Genomic DNA, 25,525 nt, shown 5'->3' on the forward strand with positions numbered 1-25,525 from the left:
CTATAACAGAACAACTGTGCGTCGCGATTGTAAAAAATCGCACAGAGAGAGATGGAGATTGTGGAGCCAACCAGACACAGGTCGAGGGAAAAAACGCAGCACAAACACGAAAAAACCCTTCAAAACAACAAAGATTACAGGTTGCGCATGTGGAGAAGACAAAAAAAGATTTGTTTCAAAATCTAAAAATTTCATTTGAAATTTTTGAAACAAAAACTTTAAACCGGGCTTTGATACCATATTACGAAAAGTAATTGGTAAAAAAGTTGATTAATATTATTTACAGAAGCCAAAGCTTATAAAGAATCAAAGAATTACAAAAAGGAGCAAGTTTCTAAAAAGAAACTGCTGAAAGATTGGAAACACGATCTTACCTAATTATTTACATAAAATACACTATTGACCATTAATAAATTATATACTAATGTATTGTTATATCACCCCACATCCATAGATTTATTTTAAAAACTTTTAAAACATAGAAAGGATAGGTAGTATGTCCCATTGAAGGGGTGCAAGGCTCGAGTCCTATGGCTTGCTGTACCTTGCCTATGGGTACATGTCTCTTGTAAGGGTAATTTTTTTTAAACCTTTTAAATTTAGATTTTAATAACCATTTTTTTTTAATTTAAATATGAATTAAACTAAGCATTTTTTTTTAATAAACCAAAGCTATGATTGTACTTGTGCAGCGCATGTGTTAGTGCATTTATTGTAGAATATTTTGCAAAATATTCCCATTGATTGTGTAGTCCGTATGATAGAGGGGGTGGAATTTTTTTGATGGTTGTAGACAAAAGTGTTCGATTTTGATTATTTAACAATGGATCTATATTGATTTGGGCCTTCTAAGTGCGATGGAGGTGTTATTTTGAGCCAAAATGCTCCAAAGTGGCAGCTACCTCCCAGGTCTAACAACCACCTTCAATCTTTTAACCCTTGCAAATTTTGCCTCCAATGTCCAATTGGGACAAAACAAAAGGTAGATTTGACTTTCTTGTGCACTTTGGACACAATGGTGAGCTTATTTTAGATTAAACGAGCTCCCAAAATGCACTTGCAATACAGAGTTGAAAGAGGAACTCCCCAAAATATGGTATTTCTATCACACCTTTTAGATCATTCAAGGATGCAAGAGAAGAGCATTCTCAGTGCTTCAAGAAAATACAAGATCCCCATTCAAGATCTCCCAAAAGGCTAACCAAAAGCACTCAACTTGCTTTGATACCATGTAAGATTTGGCTTTGGAGATAGCCACTTGACATCTTAAGGCCTAACAAAAAGAAAAAGATACTTAAAAGATCAATATGACAATAATAAATTGTATTCCTATCAAGAATGCAAATAGAATGGATGTACAATGTATGAGAAACCCTTGGTTATATAGGCCAAGGTGAGACATAGGATAACATAAGATTATGACAAGTGTCTTAATCTTATGATATCCTAGAGATTTCTAGAAAGATTCCTATGAGTACCCTAAGTAAGCTTAAGTGATAAGATGTGAAAAGGACCTAATAGTGGAACTAGTTAGGTAATACCCCAATTCATACTAGAACAAACTACAATAATCATTTACAATATAAACCTTTTTGAAATTTACAAACATCTAATCTAATGGTTACTAGACTTGTAGGGATTGAAACCCTAGAAGCCCCTTTGGTTTGTATTTGCATGAAAATGTGAATTGACCGACCTTTTCAAAAAATGAATTGGCATGCACTCTGTTGATTGCCTTGCCACTTTGGAAAACGAGGAGGAATTAGTAGTCAATGGATGAGGCATGCAAAGCAAGCTTAGTTCCTGCAAATTTGCTGAATTGTTGACCTAAAGCTTGCATGGAAACAATTCGCATTTGAAACATAACCATCACATTAATGGTGACATGCCATTCCTCATCGTTTATTTCTTGAAGTACATTTAAATCTGTAGTTGTACCTATATATGCTGAAAAGTCATCAAGGTAAATAGATATAAAGGAGACCACAAGAACCTAAATCTATTACCAAAGTTCAACATAACACAATAGAGGAATGATTAAAGAAAACCAATAACATTAAATAATAATCTAAATTATATCAAGTTATTGATGTAAAACGCTGATCCTCCTTTGTCCTCTTTCTTGCTAGTAATGGCTCTCAAATTTGCAAAACCTGCAGAATAATGGCACAAGAATTCAAAGATTGTGGTCCTTGATATTGAAAATTGATGCTGAATTTATAGATTCTAGATATCATAGTTACAAGACTTGTAGAGTCTTGCCAAGACTCGGCAAGTCCTGAGGTGGGTTACCTTTGTCGAGGCCAGAGGACCCTGGACTCGGACTCGACCGAGTCTGGTCAGGTTTGTGCAAACTCGCCGAGTCTTGGGCCCTGGACTCTACCGCCCGGGCAACACAAAAAAAACAAAAAAAATTAATGTGTTTGTTTTAAGTCAAACAAAAGGTAAATATATTTTGACTCACCCTAAAAAGTCATTTTTCTTGTTTGCAAACACAAGGAGAGAAAAAGAGGGTTTTGAGCAAAAAAATAGAGGCATTGAAGAGCAGACCAATGGATAGATTGTAGAGGAGATTGCAATTGTTGATTGTTTGTGCAAGTTTGTAGCTTGCATTCAAGCATTTAAAGGTGCTAAAGAAGGATTTGGAAGAGGTTTCTAGCAAATTTAAAGAGGTAAGTTAAATTTTTTTGTTATTTTTTGATTTTCTTACTTTCATATTTCCATTTTTTTGTACATTTGTTTTGTTTTTGTTTTATTTTATATTGATGGAAAATATATGAAAGTTGAAGCCCTAGTTTTGTTTTTTCTTTCTATTATTTATTTTTAAGTTTTAATTTATTTAGAATAAGAGACATTATGCTGATTTTTTTCATTTATAATATATTGCAGCATAATGTCTCAGCCTTCCGGTAGTAGAAGTAGTGCCCCAAAGGCAACCCTAGTTACAAAGGATAAGGCTTGGAAACATGGCATCCCCGGTTCAAAAAAAGGAGAAGTAACATGTATTCATTACAAAACAAAATATAATTGGGGAGGTATTAACTGGTTGAAATATCACATTGCACAAATAGAATGCTATGATGCCAAACCATGCAAACTAGCACCCCCTGAGGCTATACGTGAAGTGCAAGCTCAATTAGAGGAATTTGAAGAGAAAAAAGAATTAAAAAGGAAGCAAATGGAAGAAATGGCAGCCATTGGTGGAGAGGCTTCTTCAAATCCTCGGCCTCCATTTCCTGCATCTGGAAGTAGTGGTAGTGCTAGTGTGAGAATTTGGGCCTCGTATTCGTAAAAATAAATCCACATTAGACTCACTTTTTGTTCTATGCACGACTCTGGGTGTCCAATAGCATGGGTTGGAATAAGAAGTATGATGCTGCAAAAATAGCAATTGGAGACTTTTGGTTCTACAACAACGTTCCATTTCATACAGCAAGGTATTCATTAGTATTTTGATTTCTATGTCTTAATTTATTTTCTTTTAAGAAATTGAGAATTTAAGAGTATGTCACATTCATTATTTTAATTTTTAAAGTTACAAGAAAAATTAATAGCTAATAGTAAATACTTATTCTGTTTATTTAATTTGTTTTAGGTCTCCATACTGGCAAATTATGGTAGATGCCATTACTGTTTGTGGTCAGGGGTTCAAAGCCCCTAATGATGAGGAGATAATAGGCCCTATTTTGAGTCAAAAGGTGGCTGATGTTAAAGCCAAAATTGCCAAGAAGTGTGAGATATGGAGGAGGAAGGGTTGCACCATCATGATTGATGGTTGGACCAACAAAAGAAATAAAACATTGCTGAATTTTTTTGTCTCCTCATCAAGTAATTGTACTTTGTATTTTGTAAAGTATATTTACTATTGATTTAGTGATTAAGTTTATTAATTTTTATTTTACTAAATCGTTTTTTTTTTCCTTCTTAGGTAGCACAATGTTCTTGAAGTCAATTGATCCTTCAAGGAATATAAAAAATGCTGAGTATCTCTGTGGGATGATGGAGGACGTGGGTGAGGAGAATGTGGTGCAAATAGTGACAGATAATGCAACAAATTATGTTGCTGTAGGTAAACTTCTTATGGAGAGGCACCCCACCTTGTTTTGGACCCCTTGTGCTGCTAATTGCATTGACCTCATATTGGAGGATCTTGGAAAAATTCCATGGATTAAAAAACGTGTAGAGACTAGAAGGAATATTTGTAAATACATATACAATCATACTTGGGTCCTCAACCTTATAAGAAATTCCACAAATAAGAAAGAGTTGGCTCGTCTAGGAATTATCCGATTCGCAACAAATTTTATCACGTTGCAATCCTTGCTTCAGTCCAAGGCCGGATTGAAATGCATGTTTGTAAGTGAGGAGTGGACAACATCATATGCAAAGACCACTGCGGGGATTGAGATGGCTGGTTGGGTTTTTGATGACCATAGCTTTTGGCAGCTGGCCAAGGAGATTGTGCGAGTAATTAACTGTTATATCTTTGTTCTCATTTCTATTTCATTTCCTTATTTTTATTCACACTTGTTTATGTAAAACTTAAAACTTAAAGCTTAATGTTTCAACTTGTGATAACAATTCATAGAGCCTCTTGTTTTTCTCCTATGAGTTGCTGATGGAGAGAAGTCCGCAATGGGCTACATTTATGAGGGAAATCGAAATTAATTAAATAATGAGATTATTTAATTAATATTAGAGAGAAAATAATTAATGATAAATTGATTATGGAATATGGAATTGGAAGAATAAAGGTCAACTTGGAAGAATGAAGATAAAATAATTAAGATTATTTAATTATCAAGGAGAACAATTAGTAAAATTGACATTCGCAAGCATAGACCAATTTTAGGTGTCTACAGTACCCTTAAGATGGACAATTGTTTTTGAGTGGAAAAATCCCCTTGGAGTAGTTGTGGCATCAAATTTGGCTGTTAATGGTGACTTGAGTCATGTAGAGAGACAAGAGGGAGTGAATAGTGAAAAATGCAGGTGTTTTGGGGATCAAATATCGTGATTACCTCATGACCAATACCATTTTTAGGGAGTTGTGGATCGGGAGTAGCTAGGAAGTCATCTCTTAAGGCATGCTGTATCAATTTGGAATTAACCTTCAGAATAAGCCTACAACTTGTTAGTTTTTTTAACCAATATTGATAATGAAAGCTACAGGAAAACTCCAAATATCAACCAATGAAACAAAGCAAAGGAACAAAGCATGAAAACAATGAAAATTATACCTTTACCCTCCTGTCTCATTGTGTCCTATCCCCATTGTTCTTGGTTGCAGATATTTGCTCTCAGACATGCACTGTGTGGCTTCCAAGATGACAAATGTGGAATGGACAGATAACTGATAGTTGGATATGATAATGCTAAAATGATTTAAGCTATGATGCAAGATAATAAAAAGACTCCAAAATGCTCAGATACTCAAAATGCTAAAACTCACGGATACAAAAATGACTACTACAAGATCACTATTAGCTCTAAAATGCTGGAGAATTGCTCTTTTTTTAGATTTTTGGTGTGCAAAATCCTATGTGGGAGAGATCAACGGTTGAGATTGAATCATGTAGATTGTATGGCTATGAAAAGATTGGTTGAGATGTGAGAGAAAAAGGAGGAAGATGTTGCTCCTACACTTGCAAGATGGAGGAAAAGGTGGAAGGAGAAGCCAAGTGTCAGAAGGATCACCTTGACTGAGGATGAAAACTTGAGAGAATGTAGGATGGTTGGAGAAGATTTAGGGATATGAGGACAAGTGGAAGTTGACTAGGGTGATGTGGACAAACTTCCTCCAAAGATGTAGGAGTTGTTGGAGAGGATATAGGGAAGTTGAGGATGAGTGTATGTACACATTCTCAAAAGAAGGAAATGAGGTTAGAATTAATATGGCTAATTAATAATTGAGATTTAATAATTTATTTAGCCACATAAAATGTGAGTTGGTAAGGTTGAGTGACGTGGAGATGAGATGAGTTGGATTTGGGGATTAAATAATTAAGAAATTATTTAGTTGACGAGACTATAGAAGAATTGGATGGAGAATAATTAAATATTAGATATTTAATTGAATTGATTTTGAAGAAAGTGATAATGAATTAATTAATAAAATGTTTCAATTTTAATTAATTAATTGAAGAAAAAGAATCAAAGTGAATTAAATAAATTAATCTTTTCAAATTAATTATTTAATAGAAGAATATACATTAAAATGAATTAAATAATTAAACTTGTCAATTTAATTATTTAATAGAGGAAATTAACATTAAATAAATAATAAATATTTATTTAATTATTCATAGCCAATTTTTGAGTGTATACACATGCAAATGAGAATAAGCCTGAATCAATGAGCTTTGCAAGATACATATTGAAAAGTGTTGGGAATACGAAGGATAAAGTGCCTTGAGCAAGAATGGTTGAAACTTTGGCTCTGAAAGGTAAATTAGTAATAGAATTGGGAAGTAGGGGTTTAGAGGGAAAGAATGCTAGCATGGAAAAGTGCAAACCATAGTTTGGAAACTCGGCTAGGAATCACTAAGACTTGCGGGACTCACGAGTCCATTGGCTCACCGAGTCGACATGCCACGAACTTGCAAGCCGCATCCCGTCGAGTTGCCCCAAAAAATGCCCGAGTTTTCACAAAGGACTTGTGTGAGTCCTAGGTTTGGACTTGCGAGTCCCGATCTAGGACTCTTGTGCCTAGTTGGAAATGACCAAATGACTAAAAAAGACATTTTTTTGGTTTTTTTTTCCATTTCATTTTGCTGTTTGCTGCCCAAAATAGGTCTGCAAGTGTCTATTTCTTCTTTTTTTGGTTCAAACTCGTCCATTTTTAATCATCCATTTTTTTTTGGGGGATAGCTTCCAAACCCCACTTCTGGTCCGTGGGGAAATGCAAGTGTGTTTCACCACACCCCTTCTATCGTTGGCTTTTTCTCATATCTAACACCTTATGCAGCTTATCGTTGCTGCCCCTCAAACCCATTAAGGTCTCCACTTCCAAATGCCCACTAGTTATTGAATATGAATTATGAAATTTCAAATATTAAATGTTTAAAGATTATATTAACTGTGCAATATTTGAATCATGATGAATTGATAGTCAAAATGGGCTTTTATGTTCTCTAAATGCATTGATTTCTTTTTGTTTTTTATAAAACTATGGGTTTTCTTTGCCAAGTCCTATGATTTGACCCCCTTAGTTTTTTCCCAATTTCAACACAACAATTTCACCCATTAGGTTAGCAAAGATGAAACATTGAAAGCATGACATGCTGGCGGTTGAACCAGCCACTTCCACTTTCACAGTGGGATAAGAAAATACTGAAAATTAAACAACTTGCTGTATAACCTGCCACTTCCACTCATTCAGTGGGGAAATTACAAAATCAAAAGGAAGGCTCAACCACTTATGCAGTGGGAGCAATACATTATTAGTTGATAACCAAAATGCTAGAAAGATAAAATAACTGTGCTAGGTGGTAAACCAGCCTCTTCCACTTATACAGTGGGTATTAGGGAACTAATTAGAATGACGTTTGTTGTTAGTACTACTAATCAGCATTACATTATGAAGCATGAATTGCAAATCAAGTAATATTGCTGTCCAATAGCCGCAAATGATGTCCAATGGTTTTTCCCAAATTTCTAGAGGCTCACAACCAAGGAAAACAACCCCAAACTCAAAATGCTCAAGTCTAGAGTACTTAACCAGCAAACTGAAAATACAGACCAACAACATGAGACACACTAAAATGCTCCTATCTCCAAAACACAATGGATTGACTTGAAGTAAAATGCTAATGAAGCCTAGAGAGGAGACGTCCAAGCCAAGACCCAAAACCAGCTGCGAATCTGATCTAACAATTAAAGCATGCTTCCCAAGACAGCCATAGGCATGGTACAACTTGGGAGGAAAGGGCGAACTTCGAGATAAAATTCCAATCTGTAAAATAGAACCTGAAAAATCAGCAGGAAGGAGTGCCTAGACCATAGGAAAACAATGAGAGATTACCCAGAAGAAGCAAAAAATCCCTCTTAGACTTATGATTGAAAATCACTTTCAGCTCCGTAGTAATCTAGCAACCTGAAAACTCACAAACACCCGAAAACATCAGAAAACATCAAAGACACCTTCACAATGAACTCCATCTGCTCTTTAGTGTAAAGAACAACCTTACAATCTCAACTAGTTGCTATCTCTCAAGCAAGAAGCCAAGAACACGCTAGGAGGTATGCATTCCTTGAAGCAAATCAATCTCAATTTCGGCAGCACTTCGTTACAAAATATTCATGGATGAAAAACAAGAGCCCAACACTCTTATTTATAGCCTGACTCCAAATTCAAATCCACATTCCCTCCAAATGGATGCCAAACCCAAATGCACAATCACTTCTCATTATTTTGAAATTTGCATTTCATTTCTCCTTTTTCTCCCAAATTGTCCTTCACAAAGAAGCAAATATACTTTATAAAAAAAATCAATAAAGTATAATGTGGCATCCATAGGTAATAAAGTGAAATATATTATAAAATCAACTTATTCCCCCATAAGGCGTCCATCATGCCTTAAATAATATTTTACTTTATAAAACATTTTACCTCAACAATGAAGTGCCCAATATAAGCTCTGAATTGCCAAAAATAACTCCAAGAATGCTGGAAGACCATTTGCTCAAATTGACCTGCTAGAAATAGCCATCTGAATTGGCCTGCTGAAACCCTACTAAAAATAGCACTTACTAAAAATAACATTCTGCTAAAAATAGTGTGTCCAAATGCATTTTAACCACATTTTGAGCAGGACTCGCAACTTACTGAAAATAATTAGTTCGGAAAAGTCCTTAGATTCAGTTTCATGTCACACCATCACAAAGCTCTCTGAAAATCCAAAAGGAATCCGGAATCAAAACTATAAAACTTCAACATGCAAGCCACTGAAACTGCCAAAGCATCCTCCCAAAAAATAGGAAACTAATTACTACTCTCGACTAGCCTACGGGCCTCCGGAATAGGCTCACGGCCAACTAAACTGATCACTATTGAGAAGGGGACATTACATCCTAACTGAGTTTTTTGCCGAGTCTGTGCTGAGTAGTGAGTCCAAGTCCTATTTTGGGCTACCAAGTCCACGCCAAGTCTAAGTTTTCAAACTTTGGTGCAAATCATTGTCAAAGGAAAGGGAAGGAAAGGTTGAAGGAAATGGATCCTTGGAAAGAAAAATTTGAGATCTGAAGAAGAAAAAGGGATGAACGGGGGAGGGGTTTGGGGGAAAATTCGGGGGAGGGGTTTGGGGGAAAAGAACATTGGGATGGGAAAGTTTGATATCTTGACAGTGAAAAGTATGTATCCACTTGCATCACTACAAGCTTATTGACATAATCTTGAATTCAAACATATTTTACATTTATTTCAGGATACTAATTGCAATTTAGGCAGAAGTTTTTTACTCATGGTAGCTTTTGCGGTTTTCTTTATAAATATTTATTATTAATAATTATATAATTTATCATTATTTTAATATTTAAATATATTTAAATATTTAGATTTCAAATTTGAGAAAATATTTCAATAAAAAAAGTTTATATTTATTATATGACAAACAGTATTTATTATAAACATTTTATAATTTATTATTATAGGGATAAAAGAGTTGTTTATGAAATTAACTTAATTCCTATTTTCAGGCTGTTTTTTTTATCAGATGTATGATATGTGGTATTCTGAATTTAATTCTTGTTTTTAAGCAATAAACATGTATGTATATATGATTTTTGATATTTTTTTTGTATGGAACTACCTAGAATGTATCCAACCTCCAAATTGTTTTGACATAATGGTGTATCCAACATCTAAATTGTTTTGACATCATGGTGTTCTTGTATGATGTATCTGTACCCTTACCTGATTTTGATGTGGCAACTTAGATTGAAAATTGAATAATAAGAGTGTTAAAATAAAATTCATTGTACTTGTGGAAACCTTTATTTGTGAAAGGGTCTATTGTTAGTTTTTATCTTTCTAAATATCCTTTAACCTTTGATTGTCTTTTATTTGAACTTATTTGACCTCTTAGTGGTTAAAAGGAAGCATATTTGTAGTTTTCATTTAGATTATTGTATAATGATCTGAATCTATTGTAAATTAAAATTCCTATTTATAAACTATGAAAAGGAGAATAGCCTTTCGTTTGATTAAATCTAGGGGTTCTTCCTTTCTAAATATTCGATATTAGTTTATAATAAGTTTGTGCTTTTGTAAAGAGTTTAATCATTTTGAAGTATAAATTTTACAAAATTTTCCTCAGTCATGAAAAATATTTGGTCTCTTTTCTTAAACAAAAATTGGTGGTTTTCTGTGATTGAAAAATCTTGCTTGTGTTGAGAGCATGTTTTCATGTATTAAGACCTTTGGTTTGATGTAATTGTCTCAATCATCTTATTTCGGTTTTATAACTGCTAACTCTTTTTGAGAATGCAGATTCAAGAGGAATTGTACAAGAACCTGCATAACACTGCTGATGGGCGTATCAAAGTTTGGTTTGGAGTGAGACAAATTATGAATGCAACTGATGATCTTTTGCTTTTGACAAAGGAGTTTGCTGATAAACTTAATACAGGCATTCATATGGTAAGATATATTGTATGTTAATGAATTACCACTGGGTTGAGCTCATATTAAGACATATAATAGTTTTTGTTTCAGAGCTTTCTTTCTGTTGTTGCCAAATTTAGGGAAAAAGTTTCTTCCTTCAATGATGTATTGAATTTTTTTATTATCATATTCTCAATTTTTATCCTTACTTTGGAATACATGATCTAGAGGGTATTCTTTAAATAAGATATCAAACAAAATATGCTCCATGTAACAAATAAATATTAAAGACAATACTTGAGAAATATTAGTTCGAGGGAATAATATTTACCATTTTACTGCCTTTAAATTTTTTATCCTTTAGGTTATGGTGATTAGAAATCTTAAGATTTTATAACACATCCCACAACCAATGACTTGAGGTCTTAACAAATACCAATGACTTTCGTAGTGGCCCCTTTCTCTAATGATCTCACTCTCACGCAAAGAGTAATACCCTGTAAAAGATTTTATTAGTAATAACTACAGCAATGTCTGTAGTTCTTTTGTGTCATGTCATCTTTTCAGAATTAAAAGGATTAATTGAGGACTGGTATCCAATTCCTTATTTCTTGTAGGCTAAGGAATAAAATAAAAGAAATAATTTAATAATAATATTTTAAGTCGGGCTTAGTCACTTTATTGAATATTATTATTAATTTAAGAAAGTGGCAATTTGAATGAGACATTATAAGGCCTTTCTAATATTTTATTAAATAAAGTGTTTTTAAACACATTGGAGGGAAAAAAGAAAATTGAAATTGAAGACCCAAAACAAATTTACAAAAGGAGGGTGAATTGGTCATTTGCATCATCAATTATTATTATTGCATTCAATCCTATTCCTGAGTTGAGCATTGTGTTCGTTTTCTCATCCAAGGATCGAAACCCTTGGTTTGTGGAAATTTTGAGGACAAAAATCCTGTTGGTTTCCATTGTTGGATTTGAGGACGTAAACTCTCTTGTCTATGTGAGGTGTTGCATGTAGGGATCATATTTGGGTTGAAAAGATTGAAGTACTTCCAATTGTTGATTGAGCATTTATTAGATTTGTTGTGGAAGTGTGGTTTGTTTGCACCTTGATTGCTGCTACACTTATCAGTTTTTGCTACAGTGTCACTGCAATGCCACTACAATACATTTGTATTGATTATTGAAATTTATTGAAGATTTTAGTTTGGATTGATTCTTGTTTGCAAGCAAATCAAACCAATATTTTGTTAGTGGTTGTTGTGAAGCATTTTCAAACCATTTTCATGTTGTATAGATCAGTTCTACTGTTTTTAATGGGTTTCTAAGGCATTGTAAAGATGTGCCTAGGTTACACCATCACCATATATCACTCTCCAGTTGCCATGGATCATTGTTGTTGCTGTCCAAGTTCAGATCTGTTGATATATGAGGATTTTAGTCAATGTTACTATTGTTCGTGGAAGGATTTAAGGATTATTTGCTGCCATAGACATTTTGTTATTGCTATACATGGTAAACTATCCCCATACACCTACTTGTATTTATGATTGTTGCCCTTTGTTGGAGAATCGCCACACCTATTAGGAGGGTTATTGGGCTTGCATAAGGCTGTTGTGCCATTGTATGGTTTGGTACTCAACACCATTTGCTGCACTTGGTCATATTCCTTATTGTTGTCACCACCATACACCCTTTGTTAGCTATATCTTGCTGAAAATTGCAGCATTTGTAAGTGGAAAACACTATCAGTTATTGTTGATCATTTTGGGAATTCGCTGAATAATATTTGTAAGAGTTTGTTTTTTGTTGTCTTAAAGAGTGTATTTTCTGTTCACATTGGTATTTGCAAGTGCTAGATTGCTTCCATATCAATTATTATGTTCGGAAACATAAGGTTTTCACCATTGGCTGCTATTATAGAAGTTAATTTGCTGTTTGCAACTGCTGTCATAACAATATCAGTATTTGTTGTTCAAATCTACTATCATATTTGATTATTTTTGACATATGAGGGTTTTGATATTTATATTATCCTTGTATACTGTTTGTTTTGCTACAATATCCGCGTTATTTGGATGCATGAGGGTTTCACATATTACTTTATGATCTTTAGTACTGTTTGTAGTCGGCAAAAGTATATAGTTGTAGTCAGCTTAATAAATATTGTTATGTTTTTTAATTGAGAAGATTAGTTCTCGACTACCTTTGGGTTGGTAGTTGGCAGTTACTGGCAGTTGGTAGTCTTTAACCAACCTAGTACACTATTTATATGTAGTTGTTTGTAGTTGGGACATATCTCTCTTTGATGTCATTGTGCTTATTTCATATCTTGCACATCTATTGCTTGGAATGAAAGTTATATCTTTTGAATATGCATAGTGAGTTATGTTGTTCTATTCCTATGTTCTCTTAATATACATTTCTGTTTACTTTTGTAATTAATTGAGTTAGGCTGTAAACATATGGCACCATCGTTGATACAAATCTTGGGGAACTATAATTAGTAGGCAGGCCGTATGATGATGTAATGGGACGACTTGTGGAAGAACCAAAAGTAAGTGAAATCGAAGAAGAGGAATACACGACAGAAGACGAACTCACACAAGACTTGGTGTACTTGTGGGAAGCATCCGTTAACTCGTCTGTTTGAAGGGAGGCTCTCCAACAAGAGAATGACAAAGTTGACCATCTTCCCTAGAGATTGTTGAGGTTGCTAGCACACAACTTTATTGCCCTTCGAGACTTTCGGGAAGAGAGGGATTGAGAGCAACGTAGACAACAAATACTATAATAGTACGAAGAACGAAACTGGAGGGAGGAAGAACATGACACCACTAGAAGACATACCTTCGAAAATTAATGCCCATGCAGCCAAACAAGGATAGAAGATGTACTTCAAGCAGTTAGGAAGTCATTGAAGGATCTATAATGAGATCCCTTCAATTGAGAGAGAAAAGTGAGCAATGAACACGACTGAAAAGTTTTGTAAAAACAGAAAATGAAGGACTATGAGGTAAAGTCCAAGTCCGTTGAGAAGCAAAAGTTCTAGCATTTGTCAAAATTGTAGTTTGAAGGAAAGGAAGAATTTCACTGATGGTGAGCAAATGAAAAGAGAGTGGGTAGAACTAGCAAGAGACCTACCACTCCCAGATGAAGCATACGAAGACCTTGCCGACCAAACGAGCAACCTATCGATACAACTAATATTAGATGAAGAGGATGAAGAAGAAAAACCTAAGACCAAGTTTGTAGAGAGCAACGTGTCCGTATAGTTGGTACGAAATAAAAAATGGTGGAGGAAACCTTGAGAACAAAGATGCCGAGATAACTGAGAATAATCTACATTGCATAGAGAAACTATCTAGATCGGATGAATTGAGAATAGGGGGCATTGAGTTGAAGACCTCGAGGAGAAGAGAGTCCAGGAACGAAGAGGAAGGTAACCAAGGAGCAGGGGACACCGAGGGTGGACATGTAGAGGACTTGTCCCTGGCCGTGAGTGCAAATGAAGCACCAAATTGTCAAGAGAAAAACAATCCAACCAGGTCCAAGGCACAAGTTACATACTAATTGAGAAAGATGGTGACTCTCTCGACGAATCCAAATGTTGATAGGCGTAAACTCCCTAAGTTTACGAGAAATGGATCAAAGGATCTGGTAAGGCACTGTAAGATGTGCGAGACTATTTGGATAGCAGGTGTTTAGTTGGATAAAGATTATTGGCTGAGAGTGTTTCCTGCAACACTATGGGGCATAGCCATTGACTGGTTCTTAGAGCTAGAGGATGAATCTGCAAAATCTTGAGAAGCGCTCAAGAAGGCATTTGAGGTGGAGTTCAAACTCCTTAGAGATGATAATGATATTGTGGCTGAAATCTATAACACTAAATAAGGGAAGCATGAGAATGTATGAGATTACAATCGTAGGCTCAAGGAGTTGTTGGTTAAGTTGGAGAGTTAGCTAGCCGATGGGTCGAGGAAGAGGTGGTTCATCGAGGGTTTGATGCCCTCGGTGTGTAAGAAAATGAAAGTGATACTCCCTCAATGTACACCAATGCTTATAATTGGGCGATGGACATTGAGAGTAAGTCCAAAACATCCTCTCAGGGAAAGTGGAAGAAGGATGATGATAATAGTACTAAGAATGTTAGTGATGAAAGATCAAAGACTGTCCAAGCCCTATGGTGAGACATGATGTGCATGATGAAGGAATCGAAGTCCAAGGAGAACCCTAAGAAAAGCAAGGAAGTATGGTGCACCAACTGTAATGTAAAAACAAATTTTCCAAAGAAGCTATTCTATGACATCTGTTAGGTATTGGGACATTTAATTGAAAAATGCCCATACGATCTAAAGACAAGAAGCACACAAAACCACCAAACAATTCTAATGCATTTCTTGGCGGATACTAAAATAGGTGAGTAAACAATAATCGGTATAGCAATAACAACAATGGCCCAAGGAGTAGAATATAGTACAACGCCAAGGGAAGACCAATGATCTAGTGTTAGAAGTGTAATGAATGGGGTCACTTTTCTTGAGAATGCCGAAGTGGTCAAAACAATTTAGGAATGTTGTGCAAGTGGTGTGGACTGGGTATTCACGAAGACATTGTAATATCCCAGATATTTTTTTTGTTTTTTCAGACCAATAATAATCATCCACAAACAGATAAACCGTTAAGGTTAGAAAGCATAAACTCAAAGCTTGCTGAAAAATGCAACCCTTCCACTTTCTGATCACCAAGTGCCCAATGTGGGAAGGTGAGAGCATACGGTGAATAGGGGATCGTTAGATCTCAAATCTGCTGAAAGATGAAGTGAAATACAATACTGGGCAGCAAGCTAGCCCCTTCTGCTTATCCAGCGGGAAAGCAAGAAACTTGGCAGTGAACCAGCCAAGAGAAACATACAAAGACACAAATCACTCAACCACAATATTTCAGCGGGAGGACTGAAATTACAAACAAACTCAACTCGACTGCTTATGCAGTGGGAGGACCATTACAATTAATCATCATTCGACCGCTTATGCAGCGGGAGGATTGAATTACAATTTAATTGAAATAGGCGGCAAGCCAGCCTCTTCCACTTTTCAGGGGGACGAGAGTTTACAAGCCAGAATTGATTAGTAGTACTACTACTTAACCTTACAATAATAAAGAGAGTGAGAGAAGAAGAGTAATGCTGAACATCCAAATAATAAACATGAAATTTTGCTAACATCAAAATCTGTAGGCTGGAAATGCAAAACCAACAGCCTATGGATTCACTAAAACACTCATAACTCTCTCATTACTTGCCCAATTCACCCCAAATCAGTTTTGAACCAATACTACACTAGCCACAATGAAAACCAACCCAAAGGAAGCTATCAAAACACTCATATTTATTTTGCACGCCTCCCAATGCACTCCCTAAACCCAATGCCTAACCAGGGAATTTCGATTTGCATTATAAAATTCCACACTCAACATAAGTTGCTAAAAATTTACAAGATGCATCGCCAATTGTTGGAAAGATGGATGAGCCGGTACCCAGAATGATGGAATCGCCTGGCCAAGAGGTATGAGCAAAATATAGTTTCAGCAGCTCCGCGACCAGCAACCAGAAAAAACTCCAATCCCACACAAAACACTCCACAATCTGCAACTTACTTACCAACAGCACTAGAAATACAAGGACACAACTAGGTACTATCTTGCAAGTAAGAAACTGAGACTTAGCTAGGAAGCCACACTTCGAAGCTCAGATTTTTCAATCGCCAATCCGGTAGCATAACGATGCAATTTCATAAGATGATCAAAATGGGAGCCCAAGGCTCTTATTTATAACTTCTAACTCCCCAAAACCAAATGCAAATGCTCACAAATGTGCCCAAATTCAACTTCCACATTTGCATTTCCTTTACCCAAGGATGGCGCCATACCAAGTCAAAGAATCACGCCAAGTAAGCCAAAGACCACGACTTGACTTAGCACATACTTTTGGTGAATAAAATAATATCGCACATTATAAAAATGGCACCCCTTTCCAGACATAAAAATTCGCCTAGCACTTAGGAGACATTATGCGCAATTTCCATAGTCATTAATCAGTAGTAAAAATAATCAAATTAATTAAATATTAAACCTTAGGATAAGGAAATAATATTTAATTACATCACTTATGACTCCAATACTGATTATTGCCAAAACCGGGATGAAGCTGAGCGAGGAAGACCACTGAACTACTGCAAGATCAGGACCCTGTCCACTGCCAAAAATAGAAATATGCCATACTGCCACTTACTAAAAATAGTAAGTCATGATCTACTGCTCCGAAAACCATGATCTTCGCACCTAGTGACAAAGCATGGAGAGCTCAGTAGGACAGTATCACCAAAACGACCAACCCCTGACTTACTAAAAATAGTAAGTTCTCGCCTCATCAATGTTTGACCCTCATTCTTCATTCCACATAGCGTATGGGTCTTAGGAATAGGCCAATGGACCACTGGAAGGACATCAACGAGAAGAGGACATTATAGACATCAACTGCCCGAAACAGAAAGGAGTAAATACGTTGGCTCGTGGAGGATTTGAATGAGGAAGTTTTGGCAATCACCAAATTATAGTCAAAGAAGGCAGTGTACCTAGATTCTTGTACGGAGATGGAAAGACTTTGAGTAGCCAAAGCCAACGTGAAACAGGTGATGGCGAATGAGAGAACCTCCAATGAAGCTGTAACTACTTCACTAGGGTCTGAGTTTGAGAAAAACATAGTACAATAGATGTTGTAAAAAACAATACCAATAAAGGTAATAGACCTTATACAAACTATGCCACAATCGAAAGTAGCAATTGCCAACATAGTCAGTGACAACATAGTCGGTGAAGACCAATGCAAACCACAAGAAGACTCGATAGTGGAACCACCATCTAGAGGCAATCATGCTACTGATCCCTTGTTGTTGATGGTGATCATCAAGAGAAAGATGATCGTTGTTGAGATGGAAATAACGGGGAAGAACTTGATAAACACCATCATCGACGGAGGCTTGGGAGCTAATTCCCGAAGACACTTGGAAATGCCTCAAAAAACCAACCCTCTGGCCACAGGCATTCCACTTGGTAGATGCCGACCAACACAATATTAAACCATAGGGAACATTGATGGTGCAGAAGGTGATGATCGGGACACAATAGTTCCTCATGGACTATGTAGTCATCTTGTTATAGAAGACATACAATGCATTGCTCGGGAGGAGATGGTTGATTACTGCAAAGGCAAACCACAACTAGAAGTGGAACATGCTCTCCATGGAGAGAAAAGGAAGTACATCATTGACTCAAGGAATCAAGTGGTGAGCGAGGAGTTGGCTTTGTCCGAGTCAGAGTCAAAAAATGAAGAGTTGGGAATGGACGATAAAAGGACATGCATGGAACTGAATGATGAATCATGAAGGGGTACTTGATTTGGAGAATTGTTTTGAAGATGAGACGAGTTACTTGAATGGACTGTTCCACTAGTAGATGGAAGACTTTGGAGCCTTTCACCATGAATGCAACATGCTAGAAATTGGGGAGATTGAAGAGGGTGACCAAGGTATGATGAGTAACACATTTCCTCTAGAGTATGAAGAATATATTGAGGGAGTACATTTGGTGGATGATATGCTGACTCATCACTTTGAAAGAGACAAGATATTAAAATACGAGCTAAGTGAGAAGAAGGTAAATTTGGGTGATGAAGGCAACCCAAAGTCATCTTGGCCAATTGACGAAGTCAGTGTCTAGATTAGGACTTACTAAAAATAGTAAAAACAAACAAATTGTTCGAATCCCCTCTAGAAAAGGTCATAATGCAACAAACTGATCAAGGAAACACTTGTAATGCTAGATTAATTGGACTGAATGTCCACCAAGTCTCCTTGAGTTCCCTAACCCCAACTCATTAGCCTATGGGAACCCATTGAATAGGCTAATGGTCACCAAGTTGATAGTGCTTAGGAAGAGGACATTAGAAAAGCCAAGAGATCCATGATGCAAATTATCAAACCTTTTAATAATAACTTCAGATTTTGGCAAACTATTAGAAGCAACTTTAATGATATCCAAGAAGTCTTGTTACAAATGTTTAGACTAGATCTATTATCAACTAAAGCTTTTTTGATATGAATATCCCCATATTTAACCACGATATGTACTTGTTGATGTTCTTGAGTAGCATGGGAGTATGCAACTCATGAGGTACACATGCAATCTTTGAACAATTATGACAAATAGGTTCAAGAATGATAACTACCTCTATAAGATTAGCATGAGATGGAATGGTGATTTTGGCTGAAGTTTGCCTCAAGACATTTCTATTTATCTTGATGAATGCATGAAATCCCAAAGAGATATTTTAGCTGCATCAGTCTTAAGTTGATCAAGTAATTGGTATCCCTAGGGCTTTTTTTTATATGTATATCCAATTTTATGATAACTTATGGAAGTAGTTATATTTCTAGGAGTAGATGGCTCAACATGAAATGTAGGACATGAAGATGCATAAGCCATATGAACAGTGGGGGAAAGAGGTGCAGATATTGGTTCATTGGCACATAAGAAATGTGCTCAAAGATAAAACATCATGGAATGAGAGATGAGCCTTAAAAGAAATAGCATCATACAATAGTTTGAAGAACTCCTTAAATTACTCAATGGTATATCTGCTAAAGTAGTAAAACAATGAGGCACGAGTATTCATTACCTTAATTGACATGCAATGATAAAATAGGAATGAACATGAAAAACATATCATAGCCTGATAAAGCATGAATCTTTGTAATGTCCCTTTTTTGAAATAGGATTTAATAATAAATAATAGTAATACAATTAAAATATAACAAATAAATAAATAATTATAATATAATATAATTACAAGTTTAACTAAGTTTAATGAAAGGTCAATAGGCATGCCATGAGGAGTTAAGACTCCCTCAAACATGAGATATAGAAGGGGAAGAATTCATTTAAGAAAGGATAAGGAGGAAGGGACAAAAGGAATGGAGCATAGGAATTAAGGAAAGATAAATGGAAGAAGAAATTGTTGTCATTTTATGACACCCTTGGTCCATCAAAAAGACGATCCATGGACCAACGCTGCTCCAGCTGATCAAGGAGAAAAGCAGAAGAATTATAAAGTGTGAGGTCTTGCTTCACCCGGAGGAAGTTCCTCACTTAACCTTTTCTTCCTTCTCCGGAACTCCGAAACCCCGAGGTTCCTTCTCTTTGCCTTCTCTTGTTTTTCTTTCCTGGAACCTCGATCGGGGTTCCCTCTTTGTTTTCATCCCTTCCTCGGAACTCCAGAACCCCAAGGTTCCGAAGTTACTTCCCTTTCTTGCCTCTCCTTTCTTTTCCAAGAACTCCGGAGCCCCAAGGTTCCGAAGTTCCTCCCTTTCTTTCCCCCTCCTCTTCTGTTCCTCGGAACTCCAGAACCCCGAGGTTCCGAAGTTCCTTTCTCTTCTTCCCTTCCACGGAACTCCAGAACCTCGAGGTTCTGAAGTTCCTTTTCTAAGTCTCGCCTTTTCCTTGCCTCCTCAATTCCTCGGAACTCCGGAACCTCGAGGTTCCGAAGTTCTCTTCTTTTTCTTCCCTTCTTCTTTCCCAGAACTCTGGAACCTCGAGGTTCCGAAGTTCCTTCCTTAGCCCCTTTTTCAGTTCCTCGGAACTCCGGAACCCCGAGGTTCTGAAGTTCCCCGCTACTCTCCTTTCTCCTTCCCGGAACCCCAAAACCTCGAGGTTCCGAAGTTCTTTCCTTGTCTTCCCCACTTCGGGAACCCGAGTTTTCGAAGTCCTCGGACTTCTTTCTGGATGGCATGATCAACACTCAAAGCTTTAAATGCTTCGATGACTTTTGTGACTTGTGCACCTTCTTTTTTGGAGCCACAGGGGTGCATTTAATGTTTTTGGCAAGATTTCCATCAAGAGAGGTACAGGGCCATGCTTGTTGTGGTGACTTATGTCATGTCTGCAAGCTCTGACTTTGGAAGGTCAGTCAATCCTCCCTTCTCAGGATCGCATTTTTAGGGTATGACTAGGTTGCTTGCATGTACAAAAGTCAAGTGCATGCATTTCCCTGCACTCGTAGACTGACATTTCCCTGCACACACAGGGGTCATGATCACTCTTGTAACCAATTTTCTATATACAGGCTGTTAAGCCTCATTGTAAAGGGTTCTCTCCCTGCTGGCTTGAGCTTTTCTATGCTCTTTCACTTCTCGTGTATTTATCTTGCATTTTTGCAACTGTAAGTTTGGCCATTGGCCTTATAATGAATTGAAATCACCATTCTTGCCTTCCTTCAACTTATGTATGCTGTGTATGTTTCCTGACCTTCATCATAGGTGTATGTTTTGTGACTCTTCTCTCATATATGCTGTGTTTACTTGTTTTTTGAGTGTGACTTGTGGGAAATCTTCTCCCCTTTGACATTCAACAAATTCTAACCTCCATACATGCATTGGGGTCACTCATACAACTGAAGTTTGTGCATCTCTTGGGTATTTCAGTTGATTCTTTGTGTCATTTCGGGTAGGGGGAGAAACAATCTCTTCTTGGTGCATCACCTCCTTTTATTTTAAGCATTTCTCTCTTCCCTTTTCCTCTGCAAGTTGTTAGGATAGGCTTAGGAGTAAGTTTTGAAGTGTTGAGTTGGTTCAACACCTGCACCTGGATTGAGAATGAAGCCGGCCTTCTCCGGAGACTCAACCCCCTTGCACAAGGTCCCACACTTCGGGGCTGTTTCCATGTTTCACAATGTTGCTGAGTTGATAGCTCAACAAGGGTGCAAACTTTTGTGATAACAGAAATGGGAAGGAAATGAGGAAATGACTCTCTCGAAGGGCAGAAATGATGAAGGGTTATGACTCTTGAAGGGTGATAAATATGAAAGGTTGTGACTCTTTTGAAGAGTGATAATTATGAAAGACTGTAAGGGGCAGACATGATGAAGAGGTGTGACTCTCTCTCACATTGGAAGTTATCAAAGGGAGAAGGTTTCATTTGAGGAGGACATCCTAGGGAAATAAACTTGGCGAATGATTAATTATTCTCAAATGTAGCAGTGAAGGGTGGTGACTCAATTCTAATGAAGGGTGGTGACTCTTATGAAAGGTGGTGACCCTTTCACCAATGAAGTATAAAAGTGATCATATCAAATCATTCAAGGGTCACTTATCAATCATCATTCAAATCAAGAAAATAATAAATCAACAAATCATTTTATCAGATCAGCATTCATTTTATTACCATTCTCCAATATATCAAACCAGTGCATCATTACATTAACACTCATAGATACCTCAAATCATACAATCAAAGCAATTCATTCAATCAATCAGACTTTGGATATATTAGATAAGGCTTCAAGTATACATCAGGGAAAATTAACTAAAACATTGTGGTATGAGTTCTCTATGCATACATATTGGGCACCGTGAGTGTGTATTTATATTTCTGCACCGTGAGTGTGTATTTATATTTCTGCCTATTTTTTATTATTATTAATATAGTGATGTCATAATTGATTGTACATACTCAAATAGATACAAGTCTGATTTAATAACATTCTGCAGTTAATTGTGTGTTACTGTATTCCTTCATGTTTTCTGAGTGTTTCCAGCCATGAGGGAAATGGGTCTGCAAGAGGGTTACGGTGAAGGGGCATTCCTCTAGGTACGCCACCTCTATGAGGGGACTAGATGGTTCCATGAGGCCAAGGGGGTACTTCCCTTGGGCCTAGAGGAGATGGTTTCCAGGGCACCTGATTGCAACCTCTTTCTCCTATCATGGTGCATAAATACAAGGAGATCAATCATAGAGAAAAGGTTACCAAGATGAGGGAATAATGGAGAGGGGACACCTCATCTAGATGGCATGGGCCACATGATGCCAAGAGGGATGGTATATCTGCTCTTGGGCCTAGGGCAGAGGGTCTGAGACACCCCATCGAAGTCACATTCTCCCATGCTCTCCTATGGTTGATCCCTCCAAGACATTGAGAATGTTTAATGGTTGAATTGATAATTCTACTACTGATTATGATAATCTGATTTACTGTTCTGAGATGAAATCACTAATCTGGTTTACTGTTCTAATCTCATTTCTTGTTCTGATATACTGTTCTGATATGAACTCACTAATCTGTTTACTGGGACTCTTGTTGTAAGTGATTTTCTAATCTGCTTGCAGGGCTTCAGTCAGGTGAAAGGTATTCTCTAAATCCACTTAATCATTTGGAAATCAAGAATTTGGGCAAACTTAGGGCATACCCAATTAGGGAACATTACAATCTCACCTAGATAACTAATGATGAAATATTATGTTCATGTAAGTGAAAGGTATCCATCAAAGAAAATACATGTGTATACATCAAGGCACATGTTCTAGTTAGCATTTCAAAGCATAAATGCATTATAAAGATCATGCACCTAATAAGGAGCCCTAGGCAAGATAATATATGGAAAATGTACACAGAAACACAATCATTGCCTATGTTGTCATGAAGAAAGGTGGAAGAAGAATCATCACCAAAGCACAAAGAGGAGTTCATGATAAAGGTTAGAAAAACCAGAAATAATTAGATCTGAAAATCAAGGGTTAAACTCTAAATCCAAAGGGTGGGAGGATGGTGTTTATAGAGATCTTACAATGAGTCCAAACCGTAAGAGATAAAGCAATAATAATCACTATGCAATATCCCAGTAATTTTTTTTTTGATTTTTTAACAATAAGCGATACAAGCAATCACCACAACCCGTTAAGGTTAGAGAAATAAACCAAACTACTGAAATGGAACCCTTCCACCTTTTGTTCACCGAGAGCCCAGTCTGGGAGGGTGAGAGCATACGGTGTTCCGGGGATTGTTAGCAACAATAATCAAACTGAAATTACAATGTTTGGGTGGCAAGCTAGCCCCTTCTGCTTATCCAATAGGATAGAAACCAAACTCTTGGCACTAAACCGACCAAGGGAAAATGACAAGAACTGAAACTCAATCACTCTACTGCGTATTTCAGCGAGAGGACATTACATTAAGCTATCACTCTGCCGCATATTTCAGCGGGAGGGCCATTGTATTGAACTTATCACTCGACCACTTATTCAGTGGGAGGATTGAGCACAAAAACTGAATTACAAAACTTAGAAGGTGGCAAGCAAGCCTCTTCCACTTATGCAGTGGGGTTTACAATTAAGAGCAGCAAGAAGGGATGATCAATACTACTGAAACAACCTTACAAAATAGAGATGAGATGAGAAGAGTAATTGCAGATTTCTACAACAGGAATACAATTTTCTATTACAACTAATCTGTAGGCTGAAAGTACAATTCAGCAGCCTATGGAAATACCAAAATGCTCATAACTCCCTCATTTTTCACCCGAATCAATTCAAATCAATCCCAATCCCACAATATAACACTAACAACAGCATCCAATCCAAACTACAACCCAAACAACCCACTATTCATTTGGCACGCATCCCAATGCAAGTGCAAAAACCCACGATATACCTGGGAAGTTTGATTTTATCTAGTAAATTCATTGCTCATTTAAAACTGCTAAAAACTCACACATTGTATCGCCATGGCTAGGAAGGAAGGATGAGCGGGTACCCAGAATGATGGAGTCACCTGGTTAAGAGGTGTGAGCAAAATATACTTTCAGCAGTCCCACGACCAGCAACCAGAAACACTCAAATCCATCATAGAACACTCCATAATCTGCAACTCATTCACCAATCAGCAATGGGAATACAAGGACACAGCTAGGTACTATCTTGCAAGTACGAAACTGAGACTTAGCTAGAAAGCCAACTTCGAAGCTCAGATTTTTAGTAGCCAAACCGACAGCATAATGATGCAATTTTCAAAGATGATACAAATGGGAACCCAAGTCTCATATTTATAACTTCACGCCTCAAATCCAAATGCAATTCCTCCAAATTCAATGCTTTGCATTTGCATTTCATTCCACTACATGTGGACCCTCAAAAGTGGCGCTATTTCCCATAAGTCAAATCCCACACCCAAGGGATGGACCCACGATATACTTTGGCCAATATTTAGAGATAAGTCACAAACTAATATTTCTTTCAAATAATTCGACATCTCCTTAAAAAACATGAAGCTTGCCAAATACTTAGGAAAAATATGGACATTAATCCAAAATATAATAAATCAGTAGCAAAATCAGATTAATTAAATATTAAACCTTAGGATAAGGAAAATAATATTTAATTATGTCACCAATGACTCCCGTACTGATTATTATCACAACTAGGATGAAACTGAGCCCGAACGACCACAAAACTGCTGCAGAATCAGAACCCTGTCTACTACCAGAAATAAAATTGTGCCACACAGCCACTTACTAAAAATAGTAAGTCAAGAACTAATGCTCAGAAGGGCAGTAACACCAGAATGGCCATTCCCTGACTTACTAAAAATAGTAAGTCCTCGTTTCATCAATGCTGAACCCTCATTCTTCATTCCACCTAGCCTATGGGTCTCAGGAATAGGCTAATGGACCATTGGAAGGTCATCAGTGAAAAGGGGACATTACAGTCCGCCCTCCCCAAAATTGCTTGTCCTCAAGCAACTGTAAGGCTGGATGCAGTAAAATCTCCTCATTTTCGCACGTAGCATCCTCTGCTGGTAGATTCTTCCATTTGACCAAGTACTCCATGATCACTCTTCTCCTCAAAGATCGTTCCCTGAATTCAAGGATAGCTTCCGAAACCAAAACCAACTCTCCCTCCTCATCAAGCGGAGGTAACTCAACTGAAGCAACAACATTATGTCCCAGAGCCTTCTTAAGGCGAGACACATGAAATACATTATGGATCCTGCTGCTTGCTGGTAATTCCAACTTATAAGCCACTTCT

The 25,525-nt window shown here is 36.9% G+C and overlaps 1 protein-coding gene across 3 annotated transcripts in view; it reads left to right on the forward strand.

Moving 5' to 3' along the window:
• The window catches only part of LOC131071526 (uncharacterized), a 297,148-nt gene that overhangs the window by 121,271 nt on the left and 150,352 nt on the right, over positions 1-25,525 (forward strand). For all 3 annotated transcript variants that reach the window (XR_009112532.2, XM_059211079.1, XM_058007425.2), the window contains exon 4: positions 10,490-10,639. Coding sequence is in view for 2 of the 3 variants with exons in the window: in XM_059211079.1 (XP_059067062.1) it covers positions 10,490-10,639 (150 nt within the window). In the remaining variant the exon portion in view is untranslated. The remainder of the gene's footprint in view (positions 1-10,489; positions 10,640-25,525) is intronic.

Source organism: Cryptomeria japonica, chromosome 9, assembly GCF_030272615.1.
Source record: "Cryptomeria japonica chromosome 9, Sugi_1.0, whole genome shotgun sequence".
Taxonomy (NCBI): domain Eukaryota; kingdom Viridiplantae; phylum Streptophyta; class Pinopsida; order Cupressales; family Cupressaceae; genus Cryptomeria; species Cryptomeria japonica.